The sequence below is a fragment of the Blennius ocellaris genome (assembly GCF_963422515.1).
Source record: "Blennius ocellaris genome assembly, chromosome: 14".
NCBI lineage: Eukaryota > Metazoa > Chordata > Actinopteri > Blenniiformes > Blenniidae > Blennius > Blennius ocellaris.
This window is the reverse complement of record NC_137663.1, coordinates 9,159,474-9,184,354: the sequence shown is the minus strand read 5'-3', so window position 1 is coordinate 9,184,354 and position 24,881 is coordinate 9,159,474. Positions and strand designations below refer to the sequence as shown.

General features: G+C 43.1%; 2 protein-coding genes across 4 annotated transcripts in view; both read right to left on the bottom strand.

Annotated features, from left to right (window-relative positions):
• The window catches only part of nsg2 (neuronal vesicle trafficking associated 2), a gene marked incomplete at both ends in the record, with an annotated part of 44,459 nt that extends 41,467 nt beyond the window's left edge, over positions 1–2,992 (bottom strand). Inside the window, one exon of the mRNA XM_080509249.1 lies at positions 2,864–2,992. Within this exon, the coding sequence (XP_080365375.1) occupies positions 2,864–2,992 (129 nt within the window). The remainder of the gene's footprint in view (positions 1–2,863) is intronic.
• Positions 2,993–5,734: 2,742 nt separating this feature from the next.
• Positions 5,735–24,881, bottom strand: part of cpeb4b (cytoplasmic polyadenylation element binding protein 4b) — a 31,464-nt gene continuing 12,317 nt past the window's right edge. For 2 of the 3 annotated variants that reach the window (XM_080509361.1, XM_080509363.1), the window contains 8 exons: positions 24,186–24,276; positions 19,742–19,792; positions 15,240–15,410; positions 14,937–15,026; positions 14,389–14,507; positions 14,004–14,118; positions 12,435–12,616; positions 5,735–10,576 (listed from right to left, as the gene is read on the bottom strand). In XM_080509361.1, the coding sequence (XP_080365487.1) occupies positions 10,349–10,576; positions 12,435–12,616; positions 14,004–14,118; positions 14,389–14,507; positions 14,937–15,026; positions 15,240–15,410; positions 19,742–19,792; positions 24,186–24,276 (1,047 nt within the window). In that variant the 3' untranslated portion in view covers positions 5,735–10,348. The remainder of the gene's footprint in view (positions 10,577–12,434; positions 12,617–14,003; positions 14,119–14,388; positions 14,508–14,936; positions 15,027–15,239; positions 15,411–19,741; positions 19,793–24,185; positions 24,277–24,881) is intronic. The other variant, XM_080509362.1, reaches the window with a different exon arrangement.

Here is a 24,881-nt window from a genome sequence, read left to right as displayed (position 1 = left end):
ATTCGTGACTGAAGCCTCTATAAGAGACGACTCTTAACAGCCCCGATCATGAATTGGATACCGTCTTTATGAAAAACGTGACACTTGCTCTCACTCTTGTAAGATGGTATAACTTGCTCTTTAAAGGCCACAATGAAAATCTTTTGTCCTCTGAAATTTGCTGATACTTAAAAGGTCCCAAAGAAGTGACATCTTTATTTCTTTACTGTGATGTATCGCTAAAAAATTTTTTTTTTAAATCTTTGAACAAGTAATAATTCCTTTTCGAGACCAAACTGGTTCCAGTTGCATATTTACAGGTTTCCGTTTCCCCTCACTGCTAAATACTGCAACGTCTCCACTGGCCAGTCGTTTTCATCACGTCTGCTGTTTGATCCCGAGGAGAACAAGCTGAAGCTCCACGTACTTTCACCAGATACGTGTGCTTTAAAACCGTTTCAACTTCACTGCCGTTACACACCCACATGTCCTTCTGCTTGGCGTTTAATTAATCAGTGTTTACTCTCGCCGGGTTCAAGAGGAGAAGAGGAGGCGTTCGGTGGCGGTGGTGGATCGCTGTGGCGCGATCGGGGAGTCGGGACAGTTTTCATCCAATTTACAGCATTCACACCGAAATGACAGAAAAGCAGCAGCAGCGCTGATTTATCGCCGCTGTCAGGAAGATGCTATCAGGGAGATGAAATGAAGCTCAGGGGCTATGATTAATTTCCACACAACATTTCAGCACATTTTGGCGTACAGCTGTTAGTTTCTGCTTTAACGTGTCTCGTTAGTTAACGTCCTCATGTGTATAACGTCACTCTGGCTTCCAGAGTTTACAGCTGGCTTTTTTTTTTTGGGGGGGGGGGGGGGGGGGGGGTAGTTTCCACACTAGACCAGGTGTGTCAAACATAAGGTAAAAAAAAACATTTACCACTCAAGATTGGGCTGAACTGAATGTGAGGCTGATGGAAGTCTGAGGTAATTAGTCTTTTGTTGATTAATTCTACCTCGGTAAGTTGGGAAAACATATATTTCTACATTGCATTTGTGGGATGTGCAGGAATGGAGTATGAAAGATTTGTCAGATCGTCTTACAGATGTCCTCACTGTCAGTGTTTTCTTCGGTTTGACTTTCTAAAGCCACTTACACACGAGATCATACAGTATTGTTGTTTTCTCACACTTGATTAATCTCTTTAGGGATTTTATTCCAATGTGTTATGGTAAATATGTTATATGTAGCATTGACCCAGTGTAATGTAATATAAATGTGTAAAAAGTCATTAATCACACTTATTTTAACATTTCTTCCCTAAAATAATAATCTTGCTTGCCCACTAATGAGCACCATTATTGTGTACAGTATTGTATTATGTGCAAGAAAGTACTCTGACTATGACTATCATTGGGCCTATATATTTAAAAAAAACCTTCATACAGTCACCTCCACCAGTTGTATATGTCCGTTTCACTTGTTTCCCACATCATTTCTAATTAAAAACATCAATCAGAGACTCACCGGGTTGAAGAGACATTTCTTTAAAGCCTAAGCAAAACATAACGACAGCTCCTGACTCAGTGTTTAGCATCACGTTATAATCATGTCTTCTGTATTCTCCCCAATTCACGACTAAAATTTAAGAAGAAATAGGAAATTATGATCAAATGTTTAAAGTGTTAATTATGTATAATTCACTTTCTAGAGGTTTTCCGACAGTAATAATCGTCCCCATACCTGGAACAACATCTCCGAAGTGAAGAGAGTGTGTCCTCTCTCTCCCTGGCTTGTTCCAGGTTTTAAAAAGTGTGTTGCTCCAACCAGCCAATCAGAAATCAAACCCTATATGGTGTCATCGGGGGTTTAGCCAATCACAATCAAGGTAGGCTATTCCCTTTTGACTCCTCCCACAATCAGGCAGCTCTACTCTGGCACATGGCACCACGAGAGGAAGTACTTCCTCCTCTTCCCATAGATGGGTGTGTGTGGGCGGAGCCACACACATTGCCAGCTCACACAGACACAGCAGACTCTGAATGCAGCTGCTACGATCCAATATTCAAATGGATGAAAATCAAGGAAAAGATGGATTTGGGGGAATAAACTTTGAATACAAGGTTTTTAGACCAACGAGACCATGTGAAAGTGTTGAAAAGCTGAATAATATGACCCCTTTAAAGCTAAAAGCAGCTGCAGAGTCACTCATATGTACGTTCATGAAACCAACGACATTGTTAATTAGGATGTAAAAGTCTCATGGCTGCAAGTGATAATAATCACTGAATAGACAATGTAAAATATTGATCAAACGAATCAATAAGGCGTAGCGTGGTTTCCCTGTACAGTTTACAGTAGATTGAATCGACCGGCTGGACGACGTGCGGGAAACACACCAAACGCATAATGAAGCGCTCAGACGTGGAGGAAGCGGCGATGAGCTTTTGCCCATTGTGCGACTCCACTCATTTTTATAATGTGCAATCAGTGCGGCTCTCCGTCCCAACCCCGCATGCACGCCGAGGGGCTCCACGCCGCCACCATGGTAACTGGATTAACCAGCAGCAGTGCAGTTACTATGGGATGTCATGATGATAAATGACAGTCTGTCTGGCACTAAATCTGCCTCCTAATCTCAGCTGGAAAACAAAGGACGTGTCTGGCAGACAGCTGAAATGAAGGAGTGAGTGAATGAGTGAATGAATGGGTGGGCGGGTGGATGGGGGCGGGGGGCGGGGGGGGGGGGGGCTCAGCATAAGAGGGTTTGAGGATGACAGAGGTCAACAACAGGGAGTTAATAACAACAGATGCAGAAACAAACAGGGAAACACTCACTTATCTCACACACACACACACACACACACAGTTGGTAGAGCAGTCTCTCACCTTGTCAGGTGCTTGGCTCTGGAGGCTGCCAACATCCAGGGGAGTGATGAGGGGCACATTCTGAAAGCCGTCCTCCACACTCACAGGTTTGGCCCCTTTGTCTTGGAGATTACTCCCGAGTTTCACCATCTTCACCCTTTATATATATGTATTCCCTTATTTCCCAGAAGACTGCTCCTGGATGAAGGAGAGATTGGAAATGTTTTTTTTTTTATTATTATTATTAATTATTACCACACATCCTCTCAGCTCAGGATCAAGCTATGTGTTTAGATAACACTACAGCAGACTGAACACTGAACGAACTGGATTTCAGCTTTAGAGAAGAGAAAATGTTCAATTGGTTATTATGGTGAAAATTCAATTACAAGCATATTTGTACTGAATAAAGAAAAAAAACATCACGTACACATAGTGGACTTATAAAAACTAACAGATTATGTTTTTGTTTTGTTTTTTTTTCTTTCTGTGGTGGAGGAGCAGATAAAAAGCAGGTACTCACAGCTGATCGTCCTTGTCCGTCCGCCGGCTCCGGGTGCTGCTGCGGCAGTGCGCGTGGACGGAGGCGGAGCAGGTGGAGGCAGCGCGGCGGCGCGGCGCGGCGGAGCAGCGCGGTGGAGGAGGAGGAGGAGGAGGCGCAGGAGGAGCAGGAGCAGGAGGAGGAGAGAGACTGCCTGCGGGAGAGCAACAGTGAACCGCCGGAGACAGACTGTGGAGGTCTGGATGTAGGCTCCTTATTTTCAGCCCAGCCCCTCTCATCCAAACACAGCCTGTCCTGCACCCCTGCGGCCGCTAGGGGGAGACGCGTCCGCTTGGCGCGTCTGTTAGGGCTCCAAAGTCCTCCTCCTCCTCCTCCTCCTCCTCCTCCTCCTCCTCCTCCTCCTCCTCCTCTCCTGCTCCTCATCGACACGTTTCATTGTATTCTATTAGGATTCAGTAGTGTGACTTTGATCATGCTAACTTCTAATTTCTGATTTTTCCTAAACTTCCAGTGATGAAACTAACTAACCAACTAACGAACTAACGAACTAACGAACTAACTAAGGTCAGATATACTGAAGTTTTACAGTATGTATAACAAACAATGTTATGTTTAATGTTTTTTTGGGGGGGGGGTATTTTAGGTATTTTGCTCCCAATACGACCTCTTGGATTTGAATTCAAAGCTCAGAAATAAAAAGTTGTTTTTAATTGTTGTTGTTTCGACTTCGTTGGATGTGTTATAGGTGTTATACATAATCTAAGATCACCAATTAAACTTAAAATCATGCCTGGACTCAAACCCATGACCCTTTTCTCTATTTGCTGAATATAGTCCTGTTATTATGATGGTGATATCATCATCATCATCATCATCATCAAGCATACATATCCAATTTCTTACAGTACCTGAATTCAGACTTCATTTTGATCCTCTATCGCCCCCTGGTGGTTTTCTGAATGACACACAGCCAACCCCCCCCACCCCCGCTGTATTACAGTAGTATGCGTGTAAAGAGCGATTCATCAATGTTATGACTGTAAACGCGTGAAACCTCTGGTGAAGATAAACACTCGTGATTTCTTGGAGTTAGGAGTAAATGGAGGCTGTGCAAAAGTGTCAGATTACAGTCAACTATATGCGATGCTACTGCAAATACTTTTGGGGGAAAAAACAAAGAAAACCTATACAAGGGTATGAACGAATTCCACAAAGCAGATCAGACTGAGGTGTGACGTGCAGCACAATAAATATATACTCATCAACTGTCTCGTTTGACTCATCTACACACCAAAACTATATCAGTGTTTGTGCTGACCATTTGGTTCCTGCTGTAAAATTAACAGCCACTTTTATAAACTGAGATTGTATTGTAATAGTGTAATATGATGTATTCTACAGAGGTCATTTCCTCTAATATCAGTGTCTCAGTAGAGTAGAAACCAGTTGGAAACCAATTAAACGTTCGTTGATTGGATTTGATAGTCTTCTCCCACCTCAGCCCTCTTACTGGCGGTGCGGGAAGCAGCCAGCAGGTGGCGTTGCTGAGCTGTAAGTTTGGTTTGAAAGGTTTCTTTTGAATCCCGAGGGGGGGGGGGGGGGGACTGCATGACCTGATCAGAGGTTCATAAATAAGAGTGTGCAAGAGCTTGACAGTCAAGCAAGATGGACCGAAGGGGTTCAAAAGACTGAGTGGAGTTGGGCCACTGATTTAACTCATCTGCATATCGTTGGGCTTCGGTTTATAGCATCATATTAATCCGGGGTCACGTGGGCTGCAGCTTATCCCAGCTGACCCTGGCTGGAAGGGAAGGCTGCAGGGGACAAGCTGCCAGTCAGTCACCAAACAACACAACGCGTTTCTGGAAACCCCGCGGTATGAAATCAAAACACGTTTTTCCTGCTGGAGCCGCTTCCCAAGCAAACCACTGCTCCCCGGCTGGAGGCTGATCGGTGACTCCAAATGGTGTCACTTGTAATTCAAACAAAATGTAGATCATCACCGATATTCATCTGTCCAGAAATTACTTTTCACTTAAGAGAGAAGAAGTTTTAAATCATTTTTGCTCATCCAATGAGTGTGGACCTCTTGTTTTATCTCAAATGTAACATGTGTCAAGGTCCTCAAACGCACCTTCAACGTTTTGGAAACTTTAAACTGTTAGAATGTACAATTCTGTAACCGTTACTTAAAGGGCTGGGTTTTGTTTTGGGTTTTTTTTTTTTAACCCACAGGGCAAGATGAAACTTGAGCGTGGTCAGTCACTGAATCAGCAAGTCTGTGAAGAGCAACAAAACAAAGCTGCAGGATTCTCCTCGGAGACTCATGAAATAACCACAAACAGCACCTTCGTTCATCACAGTTAAGATTTATTTCATTCAACATTTCACATTACAAATATTTAAAAATTATGCATACTGTTATAAATAGTTGGCTGCAAACAATTAAATAACATTAGATTTTTCTTTTTCGTTTCACTAGCACTTCTACAGACCAACTCCTAGAAATATGGACATATCCGTATTACATAACTTAATTAGAAAGGAAAATACAAAAATAGGAACTTATAAAGTGAAATGACAATAAAAATTAAGGTGATATCTTAAGTAAAAAATGCTATTAATAAATACAACAACCTTCCCATACACAGTTAAAAACTATTGAAATCTTGCCATTAAGTAACATCATTAACAGACAAATATTTAAATATTTATTTTCCTTCAGAAAATGTGAACCATATATTGTGGAGCACAATATAGCAATTAGTAAAAACTAGACACTTTAACATATTAAAAGCTTCACCTCAAAAATATAACAAAAATCTGATCAAAATTATAAAAATCAATTATACATTCCAATTAAAAATATACCAATAAACAGCTAAATACATTGTTGACCTAATAATTACAATGCAATCAATCACAGTAGCTTAAAATAAACAAAATAAGCAAATGAGCACAAAACCTTTTAATGTTTTAAAAATAACTTCAATTATTTATATTAGTACAAATAGTTTGATTTCTTTTCTTTTTTACAAACACCAGCATGAAAAGGATTACAATAACAGTAGAAAATGACTGTGAAAAACATATTAACATCTTCTTTAATTAAATGTCTGCAATTAAAAATGGCATTAAAGAATTACATTGCAAAGAGTCTTTATCTGGAAAAAGGTTCAAAAGAAGTATTGCACATAACAACTTGAAGTTAACTTGCAACATTTACCACATTCAAGTCTTTAAGCTCCCCTTTCCTCCGGATAGGTCTACGTTTAGAGCGCCTCCACAGACGGCGGGGGGACCCGGCGCTCAAGTCTTTTAAAACAGTGTGTTTTACGAGAAGGATGCTCAAAGTCCTGCGACGGCCAAATCAATGTGAACGTTTTCTATTATCTCTCTTGTCATGTGCATCCTGCAGAGGTCTGCGAATGGACGAGGGGGTGTGGGTGGGGTGGGGCGGGGCGGGGCAGGGGCGGGGGGTTTAACACGTGGGGGGGTGGACGAGGATATAAGTGGGGGGGGGGGGGGTTCCTTAACTTAATAGTTGAGAAACAATTGGTGCACACCACAACAATTAATTTTAATAGCTAATTCATGTACTTGTCATGTTCTCTTTTTTTTTTTTTATTAATATTCTCGTCATGCATGCTAAGGATTACAATAGGTGCTAGTTGGCAAGTTCAAGAATATATATATGTATATATATACTTTTTTTTTTTCAAATATTAAAATATCTAAACACCAAACATCCATTCTTGTGATACGAGATTCAGCGTTAAGCGTGAACCGAATTTCTGCATTCTCCTTATAATAAGTTATACTCCATCTATGGAGAGGAAACCAAGACAGAAGTTACCATTTCCAACTAGTATAGCCATGTTTAGAGACATTAACATCAATTTCAAATTACAACTCTTTACGTGTGTGTTTTTTTTTTTGTCGTTTTCTTTTTTTTTTTTTCTCGCCATGCTGTTATTGACCAGATTGACTGGAAACATCTAATGTACGAAAAGCTAAGACCAAGAGAGCGATGCACTTTGGTCTCTCTCCTCTGCAGATCTGAAGTCGCGTCAACACAAGTGCGCACTTTTAGTTGTAAAGATTCCTCAGCACTGAAATGTATAAAAAGCATAATTGAAAATAATATATATTGAAATCACTCAACTTTTTTTTTTTTCTTAAAATGAACATTTCCATATATGCAGATCTCTCAGTAACAAAAGTACAAAAGCTACCTTTCACAATGTGAAAAATTGAGGTATTGCAAAAAGGAGTTTCCCCATTTGTGAAAAATGTGCCTAAAATGACTGTTGGAAAAAGAAAAAATATTTAGAAAAGTAGTGCATAATAAATGTTTATATGTGCATGACAAAATAATTTAGCTAGAAAACACTGTACCAAAAATCAGCAGGCCATGTATAAAATAATCTTTTTTTTTTCATCTCATTTAACAGCAAATTCTTCACAAAGTGTTTTAACTTCTAAAATGCTCACCCAACACACCCACAAAACTAATGTCCAGGGTGCAAAACTGGTGCAAGGACACCGTGCCGATATGAGGATTCTCACTAGTGCGTGTGTGTGTGTGTGTGTGTGTGCGTGTGTGTGTGTGTGTGTGTGTGTGCGTGTTAGTGTGTGTATGTGTGTGTGTGTGTGCCTGTGTGTGTGTAATCAAGTTTCTGTACTAACTCCCTGACATTTAAATGCTCGGCTAGCAAGGTTACCGCTGAGTGAGTGAAAACAAACGAAGATTAGCTTTACTTTTGCTGTGGGAACGTGCACTTTGTGTTAATTTCCCCAAAACACGCAGACCTAGGTGAGATTTAAAAAAAAAAAAAAAAAAAAAGAAGTGACGGGGCTTGTGAGGGGTGTGTGTGTGTGTGTGTGTGTGTGTGTGTGTGTGTGTGTGTGTGTGTGTGTGTGTGTGTGTGTGTGTTTGTGTGTGTGTGGTGTGTTCCCCTGGTGGTTCGGATGGTGAACTGCAGGTACTGTAAAGATCATGTTCAAGGCCAATCTTTGGTTTGTTGGATTCCACCAGGGCTTGACAGTAAACACAAAATGTGAGTAGAAGTGACAGTTTGGGTAAAATATATATATATGGAGGGAAAAAAAAAAAAAAAAAAAAAACCTTCCAAACTGAGAAAACGATGCAACAAAGCTAGACGAGAAAAACGAGCTCCAGGATGACCCACTACTGCACGGCACTCTTTGGTTCCCAGAAGCCGACTGGACCTGCGCCCCCGGCGGCGGCGAGCGGACTGCATGCGAGTCACAAGGGTGCAGTAGTAGAGCACGCTGCAGAGACTATCTTCAGTTATGCTTCAAAAACACTGGATGCTGAGTTGGATTAGCTTGGCAGGAGGAAAAGGGATGGAGGGTTCGCTGAAAGGACAGATCCCTCCACGACTCAACGATTTCGCAAAGCAGATAAGCTTTAATTGCTTTAGTCATCAACTGACTCTTGGATGCAAGGTAGACTCTTTTTTTTTCTTTCAATTATTATTAAAGACTTGGGAGAATTGCACAAATGCATGTTAGAAAAAAGCTAAAAAACAAACAAACAAACAAAAAAAACCAAACAATTTTTTTTTTTTTTAAAGACAGGCTTTTCCTGTTTTGGTGGTGAAAAACTGCAGTGAAGACGCCTGTTGAAGCAGCCCTTTAGGGTGAGGAGCCGCTCTGCTAGCCGCTAGCGCCACAGGCAGCATTGAGGAGGAGAAGTGAGGGGAGATGGGGGGGTGGGGGGGGAGGTTGGGGTGTGGGTGGTGGGGTTGGGGCTGAATTTATAGCTTTTGTCTCTCCCGTAGCCTCCCTATACCATACATTCCCATAAAGTCCGACGCTCCGCTCTGTCCCCTCGCACAACCCTGGGTTCATTACAAAAATAAGGAGGTGATGAAGCAAGTGAGTACAAAACTGTGCCGGTCACGTCGCTCGCTCGCTCTCTCTCTCTCTTTCTCTCTCTGCCTGTTGCTTCACTTCCCTCTGATTCTTCTTCTGAGGAAAGGAGAACATTCGCTCTCTCTCTCTCTCTCTCGCTTTTTTAACTGTATTCGGCACATTAGCAGCTGAGTTTGAGGTATTAGTTTTTGCATGTCAAAATGGAGATCAAAACCCAAATCTGTGTTGCTAAAATCGAATGGCAATTTTCAAGTAACGTCAAAGTATACGTACAGTCTCAGAAATCATAAAAAGAGAAGTTCAGACTTTTTGTTGTTGTGGTTGTTGTTGTTGTTGTGATCTGAAAGGGAAAAAGAATCCATGTTGTTCAGCGGTGGGCCCTCTCTGTTAATCGAGATTCAGCTTTGGTTAACTACTAAGGGTCTCATATACTGTATCTTCACTCTTTGAACTGGAAATAAGTGCACTCTTCTTTAGCAACACCTTTTTTTTTTTTTCTTTCTCAAAAGCACATTTTGCTCTGGAGCCTCGAGTGTTTTTCAAACTCCGGAGAAAAGAAAAGAGAGCAGCTCTGCTACAAGAGAAGTCAGCCGAGTGTCAAATGAAAACAAAGTCGTTTTGGGGCCTCGTCCGTCAAAATCAAATACACGCTTTAGAAAAAAATATGCCAATTGAACAGCAGAGTACCAGAATCACACCTCAACCTTTCCTATATATGTTTTTCTTCTTTTTTTTTTCCAAGAACTAATAAAAGTATTTCCAAAAAAAAAAAAAAAAAAAAATCCAAAACGCATAAATAAAACTATGTTACACATCTTTTTTTTTTTCCTTGCTGGACAATATTTGGATATAGTACCAGGTTTTCTTTTCTATCTTCAAAATATTGATATATATTAACTTTTCAAAAATAAAAACGAGGAAGAAATAAAAAAAAAAAAGAAAGAAAGAAAAAAAATTAAAAAATAAAAAATAAAACGTCCGGTGAAATTAGAGCAAAAAGGAACCAGCAACAGAAAAGTGCATTTATTTGTACAATGATTTGCGACTCCTGCACTACCTGCCCTCCTGCTCCTCCTGTTGCCTCCCCCCTCTCTGACCTCCGCTCAGTTCCAGCGGAAGGAGATGTGGCGCGGCCGGTCGCCGCCCTCCTTCACCAGGGGCTTGTGAAACTCCCGGCCGGCGCGGGAGTGGATGGCCGCCCAGCAGTACTCGCAGTAGTACTGCAGGCAGGTGACGTTGGCGCAGAAGAACGGCGCGAACTTCCCGCCGCAGCGGGTTCCCTGGCACTCGTCACACAGCTGGTCATCCAGCACATATGGCTTCACTTCCACCTGCAACACGGGGAGGAGACGCTCACTTTACTGTGGACATTTCAAAGAAACCATTTTGTTTTTTTTGTTTTTTTTAACCTAGCGCTGTTACTGTTCATGTGCACCTCCGCCATGGTAAATATTTCTCCTCCTTTATCAAAATCAAATCCAAAAGACTTTTTTTTTTTTTGCTGGTTTCCATGAGGTGTTGGCAGAGACCTCCATTTACAAGCGCATGAGACATTCACAGGAAAAGGTGTTTGTGCATAAATGAGTTTACTGTGTCCATTTGTAATTCGATCCCACTGTTTACTGACCCGTTTCCTGCTGCTGAATTTAGATCAGGTTACCCCGAACCAACAACACATTTTCTGCTTCTGGTAGTTGGCAATAAAGGCGCCGTCAAAGCAGAAGCAACATATTTATCAGCGAGAGGAGAAAAGAAATGATTTGTTGTATTTTCCTGTGAGGAGAATCAGTTATATTTGCAGTACTGTGGAAGGGAAAAAAAAAAAAAAGATTTCTAGCTTTGGATGAGCAATTTTCACAAGTTCAAGAATTTCCAGATGCAACACAGAAGTTTACTTTCAATTTCAAAAGCTGTCAACGCGTTGCTTTTCAGATTGTGGTTTGGATCGCATTATGCCGCACAATCGTCTGAAAGCTGCCAGTGCCATGATGGCGCCTCTTACGTCGGATTCAAATCACACAGATGTGTCAAACAGCACCGCCGACTTCGCCAGAGTTGCTTGAGTGCTGAAATTTTCTCACTTCCCTTCCGGGCCAACAGTATTATTTTGAAACCTTTCTTCCGTCTTTCGCTCCCTGCTGAGTTTAAAGGTTTTCCACCTATTAGCTAAATGTCACCAGAGACTCCATCTCGCACGTATGCAAATGAGAAAACATACTATTATTATTCCAGGGATTTCATGGCTATTCTCCAGTTTTTATGCTCGATCTCCATCTTTATACACAGGTTGTGATATTCTGAATAACGTCTTATCATCAGCAGGCTGGTTGAATATTGCGGAGCCTCAGTTTGGCGATCCTGGTAGAATCTAAACGCTGACTCACTCTCCACTCACTGCAACAAGCAAAAGTCCAGCGTTAATACTAGAGTACACCTGCGCTTCTTTCCCGCGGTAACAAAATGTCTCCAGCAGTAACCGCCTGGGACAAAACAGCCAACAGAGTTGCGGAGTGGGAGGAGGAACTTCAGTGCCCTCTCGGACTGCAAATTGAGATTTCCATTCATGGCGCCCACAGAAAGTGTTCCTGCGACTCACGGGCGGAGCGGGGAAATCAGCGCTTCAGCGGATGATTAACGGCGGCGTCATAAAACGCCTGGTTCTTAGACAAAAAAAAACTCAAAAGCCGCGGGGTTGCGAACATAAAAATTTAAGAGGCGAAGTTAACTATGACTCCCAAGGTGCATTTCACCGAGAAACACACGATTACAGGGTTTGAAATTTTGTTAGCGCCGTTCTCATAACGTTCCTCCATCTACGCCAAACTGAATTCAATCTGCAGTTTGTTAAAAGACGGCTCTCTGTTCCCGTTTTGTTTTTTTTACTTTTCACTATAACAGTTAATAATGCAAAAAAAAAAAAAAAATGAGAAAGATCTAATATAGTGAATAATTTAACTAGATGTTGAATATTGAATTTAAACTGTATGTATTGTCATACAGAACTGCAAAGGCCTCGTGTCTCCTTTGAGCAACTTGAAGAAACGGCATAAAAGCTGCAAAGTTTGAGAGGAACACAACCAAGAGCAAGGTTGTGGGGGTTGTCTCATGAAGAAAGGGGGCCTCAAGGAGAGATAGCGGTGAGGGGGGGGGGGGGGTATGAACAGTGAGCTCGCTTTTCTTTCCACTCACCCGTTTATCGATTTCTCCATGCTGCAGCTGTACAAAGCGAGCACTGATAGCAGCAATGTAGCTCTGCTGATTAGAGAAGGCGACCCGCCCTGCTCCCTTGGGGTACTTCAGCTCGGGGTCTGTGTCGATGCCAGCGTAGCAAACTCCTCCGTACAGGCGGTCCATGATCATGGCCAGCTCCACTGCAGAGGAGAGAGGGAGAGAGAGAGAGAGAGAGAGAGAGAGAGAGAGAGAGAGAGAGAGAGAGAGAGAGAGAGAGAGAGAGAGAGAGAGAGACAGAGAGAGAGACGCACAATTACCTCTGCCCAAAATTAACCAAAACGCCAATATAGCTTGACAAGCAATAAGCAACTTTCTTTTAAAAGCTCACTTCCTCACAACGTTTGGGCATATAAACTCTTCCTCATGTAGCCGCGACACAAAAAAAAAAAACGCACATAAAGTTGACGATGGTTGTTGATCTGAGAGATTAAACCTTCAACACGAGGTTGATTAAAGCCTATCAAAGTTAAACAGGGCAAATATAAACAAAAAGCTACAATAAACCCCAAGACAGCCTTTTATGGGTTACGAATATACAAATTAAGGGGATAAAACTGCATATTTAGAATCTAGATTTATTTAGACCTGGATGGTTATTATGTCGAATTTTAACTTGGAAAGTTTGACCCTGTTATTACAGAGAAAGAGAGACAAAGAGAGTCATAAAATATTTAAAGCGCTGCAGGGCCCGGTGACCTTGGTCATTACCACAACTACAGCACAGAGGTCTGAAACATGGCTACCAGTGGTGCGCGGCGCATATAACATTGCTATCAGGAATAAATGGAATTTAATATTCTGGACGGCACATTGTGCCACAGAGAGCACTTCCTGATATAACCAGTGTAGGTCACTGCCTCTTTAGCTCCGGCAGGTCTAATTTTACTACGACCACGGGCGGATCGTGTTCCTGTGTCTTACAGAACGAGGCGTTTTGCATTTCAGACGTCAGGTGGAAGGCAACGAAAAGTAAACCCTTTCTACTGAATGTTATGCGTTTAATGTTTATGCGATAAGACATCGGAAATATATTTTTCAACACAGGGAACAAAAAGAAGGCAATTTAAAGATCCGACCGTCCAGATTTTCAATTTTAAAATGACCCATTGTAAATAAAAGGTTTAGAAAGCAACAGTCAAGATATGTAAGAGATGTCTTTGTTTTTGTGCTGCTCGAGTCTCATGACAGCACATGACGGTGTCGTAAAGTCACTGAAGCACCAAGAGATCCTAACACAACCCGATAAGATATAAGCTTGAAACCGTGTCTCTAAGAAAACAACTGTGAGTCACAGTGAGAACTGTAGTTTATTCTTACACCTTACAAGACATTAGTGAAGAAATCTAAAGCCCTCGAGGACGCGGTTGATCAAACCTCCAACCTTGGGTCTGGAAGACGACCTGCTGTAACAGACGACCCGTATGCAACGCCGACACTTCAGAACGTATGTGTTTGCATTAGAAACACTCCTGTGTTTGTAATTCGCCTGGTTTTGTATGCACTGACAAACAGAACGGCAGGGGATACCTGCACGGAGCGGACGAGGAACTCCTCCCACGAAGATGGTTTTCCTGGGGTCCAGGGGCTGGGATCCGTCCATCACGAAGTCACTGTCGTTGAGGTTCCACGGGCGGATCTGGACCTGTCGCAACACACAAAAAGGAAAAGTGCTGCTTTCAGCTGCAGAAATAAAGCCGCGACTTCATTCGAGCTGCTGGTAAAGTCAAGTGAAAGTCATCACCACTGAGTTCAGTGCAAACAGTGAGAGATTTAAGCACACAGGGGCATTGGTGTGTGTGTGTGTGTGTGTGTGTGTGTGTGTGTGTGTGTGTGTGTGTGTGTGTGTGTGTGTGTGTGTGTGTGTGTGTGTGTGTGTGTGTGTGTGTGTGTGTGTGTGTGTGCGCCCACTGACCGGCTTGTCTTTGATGGTGGGGCTGGACACACAGAGGTACAGCTTGCCGTCCTCCTCGATGCAGGCATCGATCAAAGCCTGCACTGAGCTCTCATCCTGGAACAGCAGGAAGGCATAGCCTACACACACAGAAAAACCCCAGAAAAAAAAAACACACACAAAAAAAAAAAACACAGCAGAGTTATTCACTCCGCCGGGGCCACAAAGTATCGACAAAGAACCGTGCTGGAATTCTGCGCCCTGATTACTGCGACTGTATGACTGATCACGACACGCTGCATTCACAGCAGCAGGGCACAAAGCTTTTACAAACAGAGGAACAGCCAAGACATGGTAACCAAATGCTTCAATAATGGGCTGCGAACAGAAGCAGACTGCACGGATAGAAATGTTTAGTGAGCAGCAGACCGACAAAAGGCTTGCTTCCTTTTTTTTAGGCAAAAAAAAAAAAAAGGTGTTGAAGTCAAACTTAAAGACACCAAAGTACTGCTTCACAATTGTGCAGGAAAATAACAGTGTGGCCACGCAGAGATGGCAACGGGAGATACCTTTGGGAGGGAAATAAGATTTGCTCTCTGCTTTGTGAGGCCAATCCACGAACAGGTGTCCGAAACGCCGGAAACTGGCCGTTATCTCATCTGAAATCAAGCAAACACAACGGAGACTTATTGGAAAATAAACAAATCCTTTAAAAGAAACACTGACGCACGTTTGTAGCTGAAGCTCTGCCTCGGGTGTTTCAAACCACCTCAATGTGAAGACGGTATCTTCTTTTCGCAGAGGTTCTTTTTAAAAAAAAATCTTTTTTTTTTTTATTTGACTGAATACCAAAGCTTTATTTTACTATGTACCTTCGTCAATATCCGGAGGCAGTCCTCCGACAAAGACCTTGCGGGAGTAGCGTTCCACGCGCTCTCCGTTCTGGTGAGGGAAGCAGTGAGGGGAGCCCAAACCCGCGAGGCCCTGGTCGCCACGCTCGTCATCCGGGAAGCCGTCCTCCATGGGGAAGAGAGAGGAGTGACCTGAGAGACACAGGAAGAGAACCGGCTGTGAGGACAGTTCATGTCTGAGCAGTAACGCCGAGATGAAGAATGAAGCGCTTCATTGACACACTTTGTCCACCTTTTTTACAATATGCCGAGTCATCTACTTTTTACCCCACCCCCGTGTTTAGTATCATTTAGGATTCATGAGGGAATGCATGAGAACGTCATTCTACTTGAGCACAATGCGGCTCTCCATGTGTAGCAAAGGGCTAAATGTAAAATGCATTAATCACTTCCGACTATTACGAATGCACGGTCTGAATACAGCACGCAGCCTTATCGCAGTTGTTTAACCAGAGAAAAGCAGGGCCGCATATTTGTGCTAATGTCGGTGAGTATCACAGAGATGCCTGCAGTTTGAAAGGTGCATTTCATGAGTCACATCCAAAAGTCACGATTTGTTCTCGTAATCCGTTCTCTTAGATCACACACACACATGCAGGAAAAAAACGTAACGTTGATGGAGCACTGAACATGCATGCAAGCTATCACAGAAGCACGATCATCGTCTTAATGGGAAAGTCGGAATAATTGCATTGTGTGCACGTACGTGTGTGTGTGTGTATGTGTGTGTGTGTGTGTGTGTGTGTGTGTGTGTGCTCGATGGGTTAAGCTCTCTCTGGCTCATTCCTGTTCCCATACAACCGGGCCTGAGCTGCTTTATAAAGATTTATGTGAGGCAGTTCGCTTTCAACTTACAATATGAGCCGTGTGCGAGCACGCCGGGCCACGTGCCTGGCTTCTGTTGCAGTGTGTGTAACTCACGTCCTGCGCTCTGTGCGTCTCACTGCCTCGTTACATTGCCGCTAAATGTAGCACTAATTTAGATCGTCTGCCTCGAGTTTGCAGTATGTATGCGAAAATGAGAAAAGCAGCGTGAAGTCGAGCGAGGCATAACGAGAGAGCAAAAAAATAAATAAAAAAAAGATAAAAGATGCATAAGATTACTTCACAAACTTAGAACAATGCGCGACACTCAAGACAATCATGCAGACAAACATGTCACTTCACTGTAAGTTACACAAAAAGAAACGACTCGTCTGGCACTTGTATGTCTCTTAATGCGACAACAAACCAGCGGCCTATACTCCAGCTGAACACGACAAAATCAGTCAGAACATCAAGACCTTTAGGGCGGGAAATGGGCCGACAGCGAGACATAATATATTTATGCTTGTTTACCTCGTCTCCTGCTATAATTCCTGGCTGCATGTGGGATAAGGACAAATATAAAAAAAAAAAAAAAAAAAAGAGGGTGTTCATAAATGAAGGCATATTACACTGGAGCAGTGAGAGAGTCAAGTAGCTGGATGAACCCAAACCCCCCCCCAAAAAAGTTCACAATTTCAATTGTAATTTAGAGCAGAAAGTCAGATTTCCCTATCTTTTTCTGTCATAAGGAATTATTATTATTATTTGCAATTATAAGACCCACTTCCTAAGCTTCAACAAAATCCAAAGGAAATATAAGCTCAACTCTTAAAAGGCTGGTGGAGCTTTATACATCGTCTGTAACTGTCAATTATGAATTTATTCTCCATCACACAACTTCTGTGTTTTTCAACTAAATAACAGTTTAACCCTTTGCTGGTAAATATACTGCTTTGAGAAATACAGGATGATGATAATCACTGATGAATTATAGTGTTAAAAAGCCTCGAGGTGGGCTTAACGTGATGAAGTTAAGAATCCCTGCAGCTCAGATTATATGCTCAGATTCATGCTGCGGGCCGAGGACGGCGGCTTCATTTGATTTGATCGGATGCCCGAAACCAGCTCGGTTCACTCAGTCGGATGAAAACGACTAAATAAAGAGTGAACATCATCAGGAGTACGAGCGGCGGGAGACACCCCGCCTTCTAATTCTGGCCCAGATTGATGCGAGGCTGAAGGCAAAGAAGAAATCATCCAGCGATGGAACCTCAAGGCACATCACAGGTGATCAGAGAAAGCCATAATGCAGCGAGATCGACTGTTAAACCCACTGCTTGCAGTCAATGAATCAGAATAAGACTCTACAAGGCATCATTACGGTCCAAATCAGACTCCATGCAGTCGCAATAACAAAATGAAGATTGAATGTATCCAATCCGTCACACTAATCCAAACTTTCCTGTGGCAGTATTTTCTTTTTTTTTTTTTCTTTCTTCCCTGAAACGAGTGCAAAGAAAGCACCACTGCATGAACCTCAGGATGGGAAATAATGTCTCTCTGCACACAGCTGAAGTGAAGGAATTAAAAATGTGGACACTGGAGAGATTTAAGCATCGTGCTAACACTGTAAGAACATGGAGAGGATGAAGAAGCGACCAGGGCACACAAGCAATAATCCTTCGCCTCCCTCGGTGGACTTTCAACCCCAGATGGACATTAACTCTGGGTGGAAGGTCAACCAGAGCTACGAAGAGGGAGAGGAGGGAGGGAGGGAGGGAGAGTGAGAGAGAGAGCCGAGGAGGAAAGCAGATTGAAAGAGAGCCGAGAGTGCTATAAAAAGATGTGAGAGAGAGAGAGTGAGATGGAAAGAGAGAGAGAGAGAGAGAGAGAGAGAGAGGGAGAGGCAGGGAGAGAGAAAGAAAAAGATTGGTAGAGATGGAGGAAGGAGCTGATAAAAAGCCGTGTTGGGGTGAGAGAAATGGAGAGATCAAGAAAATGAGAAATGTAGTCTGTGTATTCTTATGATGAAGGGAGAGCGAGAGAGAGAGAGAGAGAGAGAGAGAGAGAGCTCTATCCTAGGCCTATCCGCTGGCACCATCTGTCTCGGGGTTGATGACAGCTCCCGACCACGTGATCTCCCCATGTGACCCGCCAGTCTTCAGGAGAAACTACCGGCCTCTCCTGTTTCACATTCTGACCCAGGACCAGTAGGCCAAACGTATAACATCACAAAACCACAAAGCAAGAGGCAAGAGCAAATGTGGCGGTGGCTGAACGTGAAACCTGCTGCTGTTCCGTGCTTTGTCTCCCAAAAAGATTAACTTGTTCAGCCACGGTAGAAAAGAAAATATTATATAAAGTCGAGAAATAGATTACTGCACCATCCTTTTCTGATAACGTGACGGATGACAGTTCAAGCGTCAGTGGTTGCAGAATCTGATATGTCAATCTTTTTTTTTTTTATTCTCAAATTCATTTTTTTACATACATTTTAGAATTAAGCTGAAAACAAGTATGTGAAAACAATCATAAGCTAAAACTCGACTTCCTTCTACACTAAACATTTTCCCTGCACATAATCGCTACGGGGATTGATTCTCTGTGATTCACATCTTCGTGGCAGGTTGTATATAGAGGATGTGCAGGACGGCATTGTTATTCTTATGGACTTTTTTTTTTTATTCTTATACGCCAACATTTCTCATTTTTATGTGCAGAAACTGCCACCAGAGGCATTGCTTTTAGACAAGCTGTAACCCTGGCTACTGCACTCCACGATATTTAATATTCTCTTATTATATAGAAGATCTGGTATAAAACATCTTGGAATTGGAAAAAAAAATAAACAGTTTCAAAAACGCTCGCCTCTGACACGTACCTCGGCGGGTTACAGACGGGGTCTGTGATCTCAAACACTTGTATGTAATAAACATTTTATCAAGCAGACCAAAAGCTGTTTTTCTTATTCCGTCTCTTTTACCCATGCACTTATTGCCTGGTGTCAAAAGCCAGTACTTCTCTCTCTCTCTCTCTCCCCACACGATCCTCCTCATTCATCTGGAAGTTTAAGAGAGCGAGCAGTGTGAACACAGAAGAATGAAAAGGAAGAGAACCCGACAAAATGCATGTTAGTTAAAAGCACTTTAAAGTGGGCAAGTGTGGGAGCTGCCCTTTGAGCTCCTATGTTGGCGTTCTGCGAAGCGGGAACAGACGAGACGCACTAAACTCCGTGCCTGGATTCGATCCCGGCCAGGCCAAAGGGAGCAGGAGGTTCCGCAGCCACCTGGCGCAAACACTCAGGGTCACCTTGCACCGGCCAACTTCCCTTCACCTGCTACGCCCCGAGCGGCGGACACTGAGAGCTAATGAGGAGATCTTATTCTAATAAGATCACTGAAAGTGAGGGAATCATTCTTATATTTGTCCACCTGAAAGATAAATGAACATAATCATCCCGAGCGAGTGTGTGCTTTACACAGGAATTTAAAATGATCCCGTTTGTTGCATGAACACATCTTCTCAGGTTAATGTGGGATTATAGCTGATGTTTCTGCTTTCAACACCAAACACGACATTTCAGTTTAACATAACCTCTGATCGTTCATTATTTCTTAATAAACCTTTGACTATAGAGCACAGATTACCATACGTACCATTAAGGGGAAGAGGATTTTCCCCTCCTTGGTGGGGGAACCCCAGACGACCTGCACAGAAAGACACAAGAGCAGAAATATGGATTATAGAGAATATTTATGGATGCTTTGACTTCACTCTGGGGTCCGGACATCTAGAAGACCATTGTTCTGTCCTGACTCGATACGAAAATCTTTTCTGGAAGAAGAAAGAGGCCGAGAGATACTTTGTGCTCCCTTCGGTAATGAAAGGCTTTTTCAACAAATAGAAGCGACATTGACTAAACAGTATGAAGCAAGATCGTGCCACTAATGCTGTCATTTAGCAATTGTTAATTTGGCAAACGGCTAACAACACAATGACTCTTTGGATTATTGCCACATATGCTGGATTAACTTGCTATTGAGCGCAACTTTTATTGGAAACGGGAAGGTTGGTTTTCCTGTATGGAGCATCATTGTTGCTAAATTTTTTTTGGAGGCTGTGAGATCTCATTAGAGGCTACATCTCTGGGACATCGACCCCCCCTCCTCTCATCGACCTCCATTTCACTGTCTGCATATCTCCGTTTCTCCCGAGCCTCAAATCATACATTTTACATAGAGCCATTTGCCAGGGCCATCTCGCACGCACCGCACAACACACAACACACAACACACACACACACACGCCCACACAAATATGTGTTATGATGCCAAACAAGCCTCAAAGTTATGCAAGGCCCGCTTGCTTGCAGAGGGGATAATAAGATGAAAGAGCTGAAATAGTACGGCCATTGTTGTGCGGGTACGGACTGCCCTGCGATTGGTGCATTCCCGTGCCTCGGTCACATGGAAATCTGCTGGCCCCTCCCCCCCCATACTTGGCCTGTTGAGCCCCACACAGAGAAAACATGAGCAAACACTCACAAACCACCGACAGAAACCAGAAGAGTCCATCCGTGGCTGTACTACTACTACTATAATATATCAACGTCGACGTCGACACATCCCGAGCACACATCCGAGTCTAAGCAAAATAAAATCAGACATTCCAACCAAAGCCAGATTATCCAGACGGGAACACAAATCCTCCACAGTACACTGCTGAATTCAACAATTTCCCCTCCCCTCTGTAATTAAGCACTGTAATATCATCTTTTTTTTTTTTTTTTTAAGAGTTGCACCAACCAAAATCAAACTCCACCTAAGAAGACCTCGTCACGCTCGATTTTAAAAGCCTCTATTAGGCCAGGAGGAGCGGGTGTGCCGGCACGTAGGTGCACTGAGTGCACGTTTCCCTGCAGAGTTGCGCATGTGTGTGTGTGTGTGTGTGTGTGTGTGTGTGTGTGTGTGTGTGTGTGTGTGTGTGTGTGTGTGTGTGTGTGTGTGTGTGTGTGTGTGTGTGTGTGTGTGTGCCCCCTCTGTGAACCTTATTTGCATGCTGCTGGCTATGCACACATACAGGAACAGCTAAAGCCCATGCATGCACAAGCACACACACACACACACACACACCACAGCGGGGTGTGGGGTGTGCATGTGTGCTAGCGATGGCTGAACAGAGGGATCCTTTCTGTCAGTCAGGACAATGCTGGAAGCCATTCAAAGCCACTTCTACTGTAGACATTTTGTCTTGCCCGTTCGCCTGCTTCATCGCCCTCACTTTGTTCGATACGTTCAGCTGGAATGAGGAATTGGTGCGTCGAAATGTGCTCGTGTATGCCTGCAGTCTGCGTTTGTTATATTTGCGAGTGCGTGCGTGTGACCGAGCACAAAAGACAATAGGAGTTGGCCCGGAGAAGAGCACCATCTCAATGAGAGATTTGCTGTAATTATGTTTTTCTTTTTACTTTGCCGTGAGGGGAAACGCACTCACTTAAGTCACTGCGACTGCACTGGCACTGCACAGGACAAGGAAGAAGTAGTATAATATTCAATTCCATGTTATGCCGAAGGGTTTAAAAACATAAAAAGGTCAAGGAATCTGAAAAAGAAAAAAAAAAAAATGGATGCAGATCAAAGAAAAAAGATGTGACGAGCAGAGCAATAGGAAAAGTAAATACGTAATGAGGCTGGACAACAAATGAAATGCAAAATGATTTCAAGTTAAATGTGCATAATAAAATTAATCATGAAGCATCTGTGTTAGATACAGATAACAGTGGACAGGACATTAACTATTCAGTCGGATTTGCAGTTATTTCATCATATTTTTCAAAATCTTGCACGGCTCCAAAAATCAATAAAATTACACTTTAAATCTACCGGGGGGGGGGGGGGGGGGGGGGAAGTGTTTTGTCTTCTTGGTGCCAAACTGTTGGATGAAATTGATGTGGGAATTGGTGCCAGGATGGCTGGAGCCGAGATACCAAAACGTGCCTAATATAAGGAAGACGTCCAGCCTTCCTCTTTGAATATGTAGGGGAAGATGTAGTGAGGTTGGACAGCAGGGCATTAGATCACAGCTGGATGCAGCTGAGTCCGGTTTGTTCCAGGCTGAAAGAAATACAAGGTGATAGTGGATTGTTGTAAGCCCACAGTTTGCCCTCATTCTGTTATTGTGGCAGTGGGAACTGGAATATAGGGTCCCGTCTGTTCTACACAGTGCTGCCATTTATGTAAACGCGGGGCCATGTATACAATTAATGTGATTAAACAAGCGGTTTTTGCTTGAACGATGCATGTAATATGTTTCCCTTTAATATTTTTCTGATCCCTTCAATTCAAAACGATGAAATAAAAGCACTTTATGTTCTGAGGTCCCTCATGCAGCCTATTGAGCACGTAGAGGAACCAAAATTAATCAATTTCTGGTGCTCGGCCCACTGGATTGTTCCAACCCAACAAAGGCACAATGCAGCCGTTATCTACAATGGAGCCTCATGATCTGCTTAACTCCTAACAAATATGTCAGACAGCGTCACCCACTGTGCCTCTCCCAGATCCTTTAAAGTGAGCTAAAGCCTTGAGAAATCAAAGGTGTTTCCTTTTAAACAATGATCATTGCCAGAACTGCTCCTACCAGCTCCTCCCTCTTGGCCAACAGCGAATTCTCACCACAATGTATTCGGTTGGTCAACTGCTTCCTCTGTCTCTTTTCGGCGAGTTCCACCCTCAGACAATAAAGGAAACCCAACTACCTGCAGGATCCAGATTAACACTGACCACCGGTCTGCCTACACTACACACACCACATGCTCTCTGGTTAATAAATAGCTAAAGTCCAGTTCAATGATTGGTTTTCTGGACACGAAACAATCTTTCTATGAATGTGGCGAAAGATTTAAAAAAAAAACCCCAAAAAAACAGCAGTACTTTGTAGAGAGCATCAAAGACCATTAACAGACGGCTGTACGTCCACAAATAACTAACATTTTCTTACGTAGTATAAAAAAAAAAAAATACCCAGATAGATTCAGTTTGGTTCATTCGGATCAGTCCATGCAGGTAACGGCATACGTTATTCGTACTTATCGCTAATATACCCGACGTCACAACCTCCCGTCAATCACTCTCCAGAATGGGAAGCTGTGCAGCGGCGATCATTACAAACTAATGACAGCCAACAACTTCAGTTCAAAATCGGTGGGAGTCCCTCCCGCCTCGCTCAGAAATCCCCTCTTAAACACAAAGCCTCAGCCAGCATCTCCATCTTCTGACAGATAAGAAAAGGAGGTCATTCTCACCGCGTCGCGCTCAGGCACACTCCAACCAACGTTCTGTACAGTGAAGAATTCCACTTTTGTGTGTGTGTGTGTGTGTGTGTTTTTGGGTTTTTTTCTAACGTGAAGTGGGAAGGAGAGAGAAGCATGAGGAAGACAGAAGTGTGATCCGGCCGCTACGCAGACTGACCTTTCCTGATACTGTTGATTTACAACACAGAAACACCACGACTTCTAGAGGCCAAGACCCGCGGAGGACGTGAAACTTCTCCGCTGAGAACTGAGGCGTCAGCTTGTGAAGACGCGCTGTGCGCGTCGGGAGTTACCAGCTCTATTTTCGAGTGGTCAATGAGATGGTCCTGACGCTGGATGAATCGGGGCCGTTTTAGGAAGAGTGTTCGCAAGATCGTCTTAATTTAGGTTCTCTGCCATCGTTATCAAAACGCAACTCTTTTCTGAAATGAAAAACACAAAAACGATGCCTTTTTTTTTGCATAAAACACCGTGCAAACGGAGTCATAGTTGCTTTCTTCTCCAGCCTCCTTCAGCAAATAATTCCAGAATTCTGACATAACTTTAAAGTGACGCATGCGAACGCGGCAGCGACGAGATGATCGCCGTCAGAATTCCACATTACCACCGCACGCTCTTCACAGGCTTACTGAAAATATAGACACGTTTACCAGAGAACACTGGACTGTTACATACTCAGAGCTTCCTGTCCAAAACTACAAAACCAACAAGCAGATTAAATGAACTGGTAGCATTTCTACTTGTCGGTTAGGCGTTCCCCGCTGCCGACTGACAGCTGGCGTCATCACCTTTCAGGTTGTCCTGCTCAGCCCTCATGATGTCGATCAGGGAACTCTCCAGAGTGTTCATGTTGAAGCTGTCAAAAGACCTGGTGCGTTCCTGAAGAAGAGAGAGAGAGAGACAGAGAGAGAGAGATTGAAGACAAACGTGCGTTAGTTTCTTCTTTTTTTTCTTTAAACCAAATACAGTCATACGCACAGTTTTTTTTTTTTTATTTGTTTAAACTGTCACAGCGGAAAAAAAACGCCTCATCAGTTAGCGAGAGAGCGGCTAAAGCAGTCTAAACTGAACACAAACAATCGTCCTTAAACTCAACATTGACCCAGTTAACCCAAGATGGCGACCAAGTACGCAAACACAAGCGGAGGAGACGGCTTTCATCCTGGTTTACACAAGAAGATATATTGTTTTGCTGCTATGAGCAACTCGCACATGCCCCCCCCCCCCCCAACGCTTGTGCTCGAGGCACGAGGAGACGCGTAAAAACAAAAAGAGCAGCCAGATGCTTTCTCCTCACTTGTTTTTATTTCATTCTCACTTTTTTTGGTTTTTGTTTTACTTTTGGCGAGAGAAAAAAAAAAATACAAAAAGATACGACAGATGGCCCCGAGAAGTATGATGGGGCTCTTAGTGGAAGACTGGGAAGCTGAAATAGTGACTGACACATGCAATAAGTTAGAGCTAAACATTCCTGAGTTCGAACG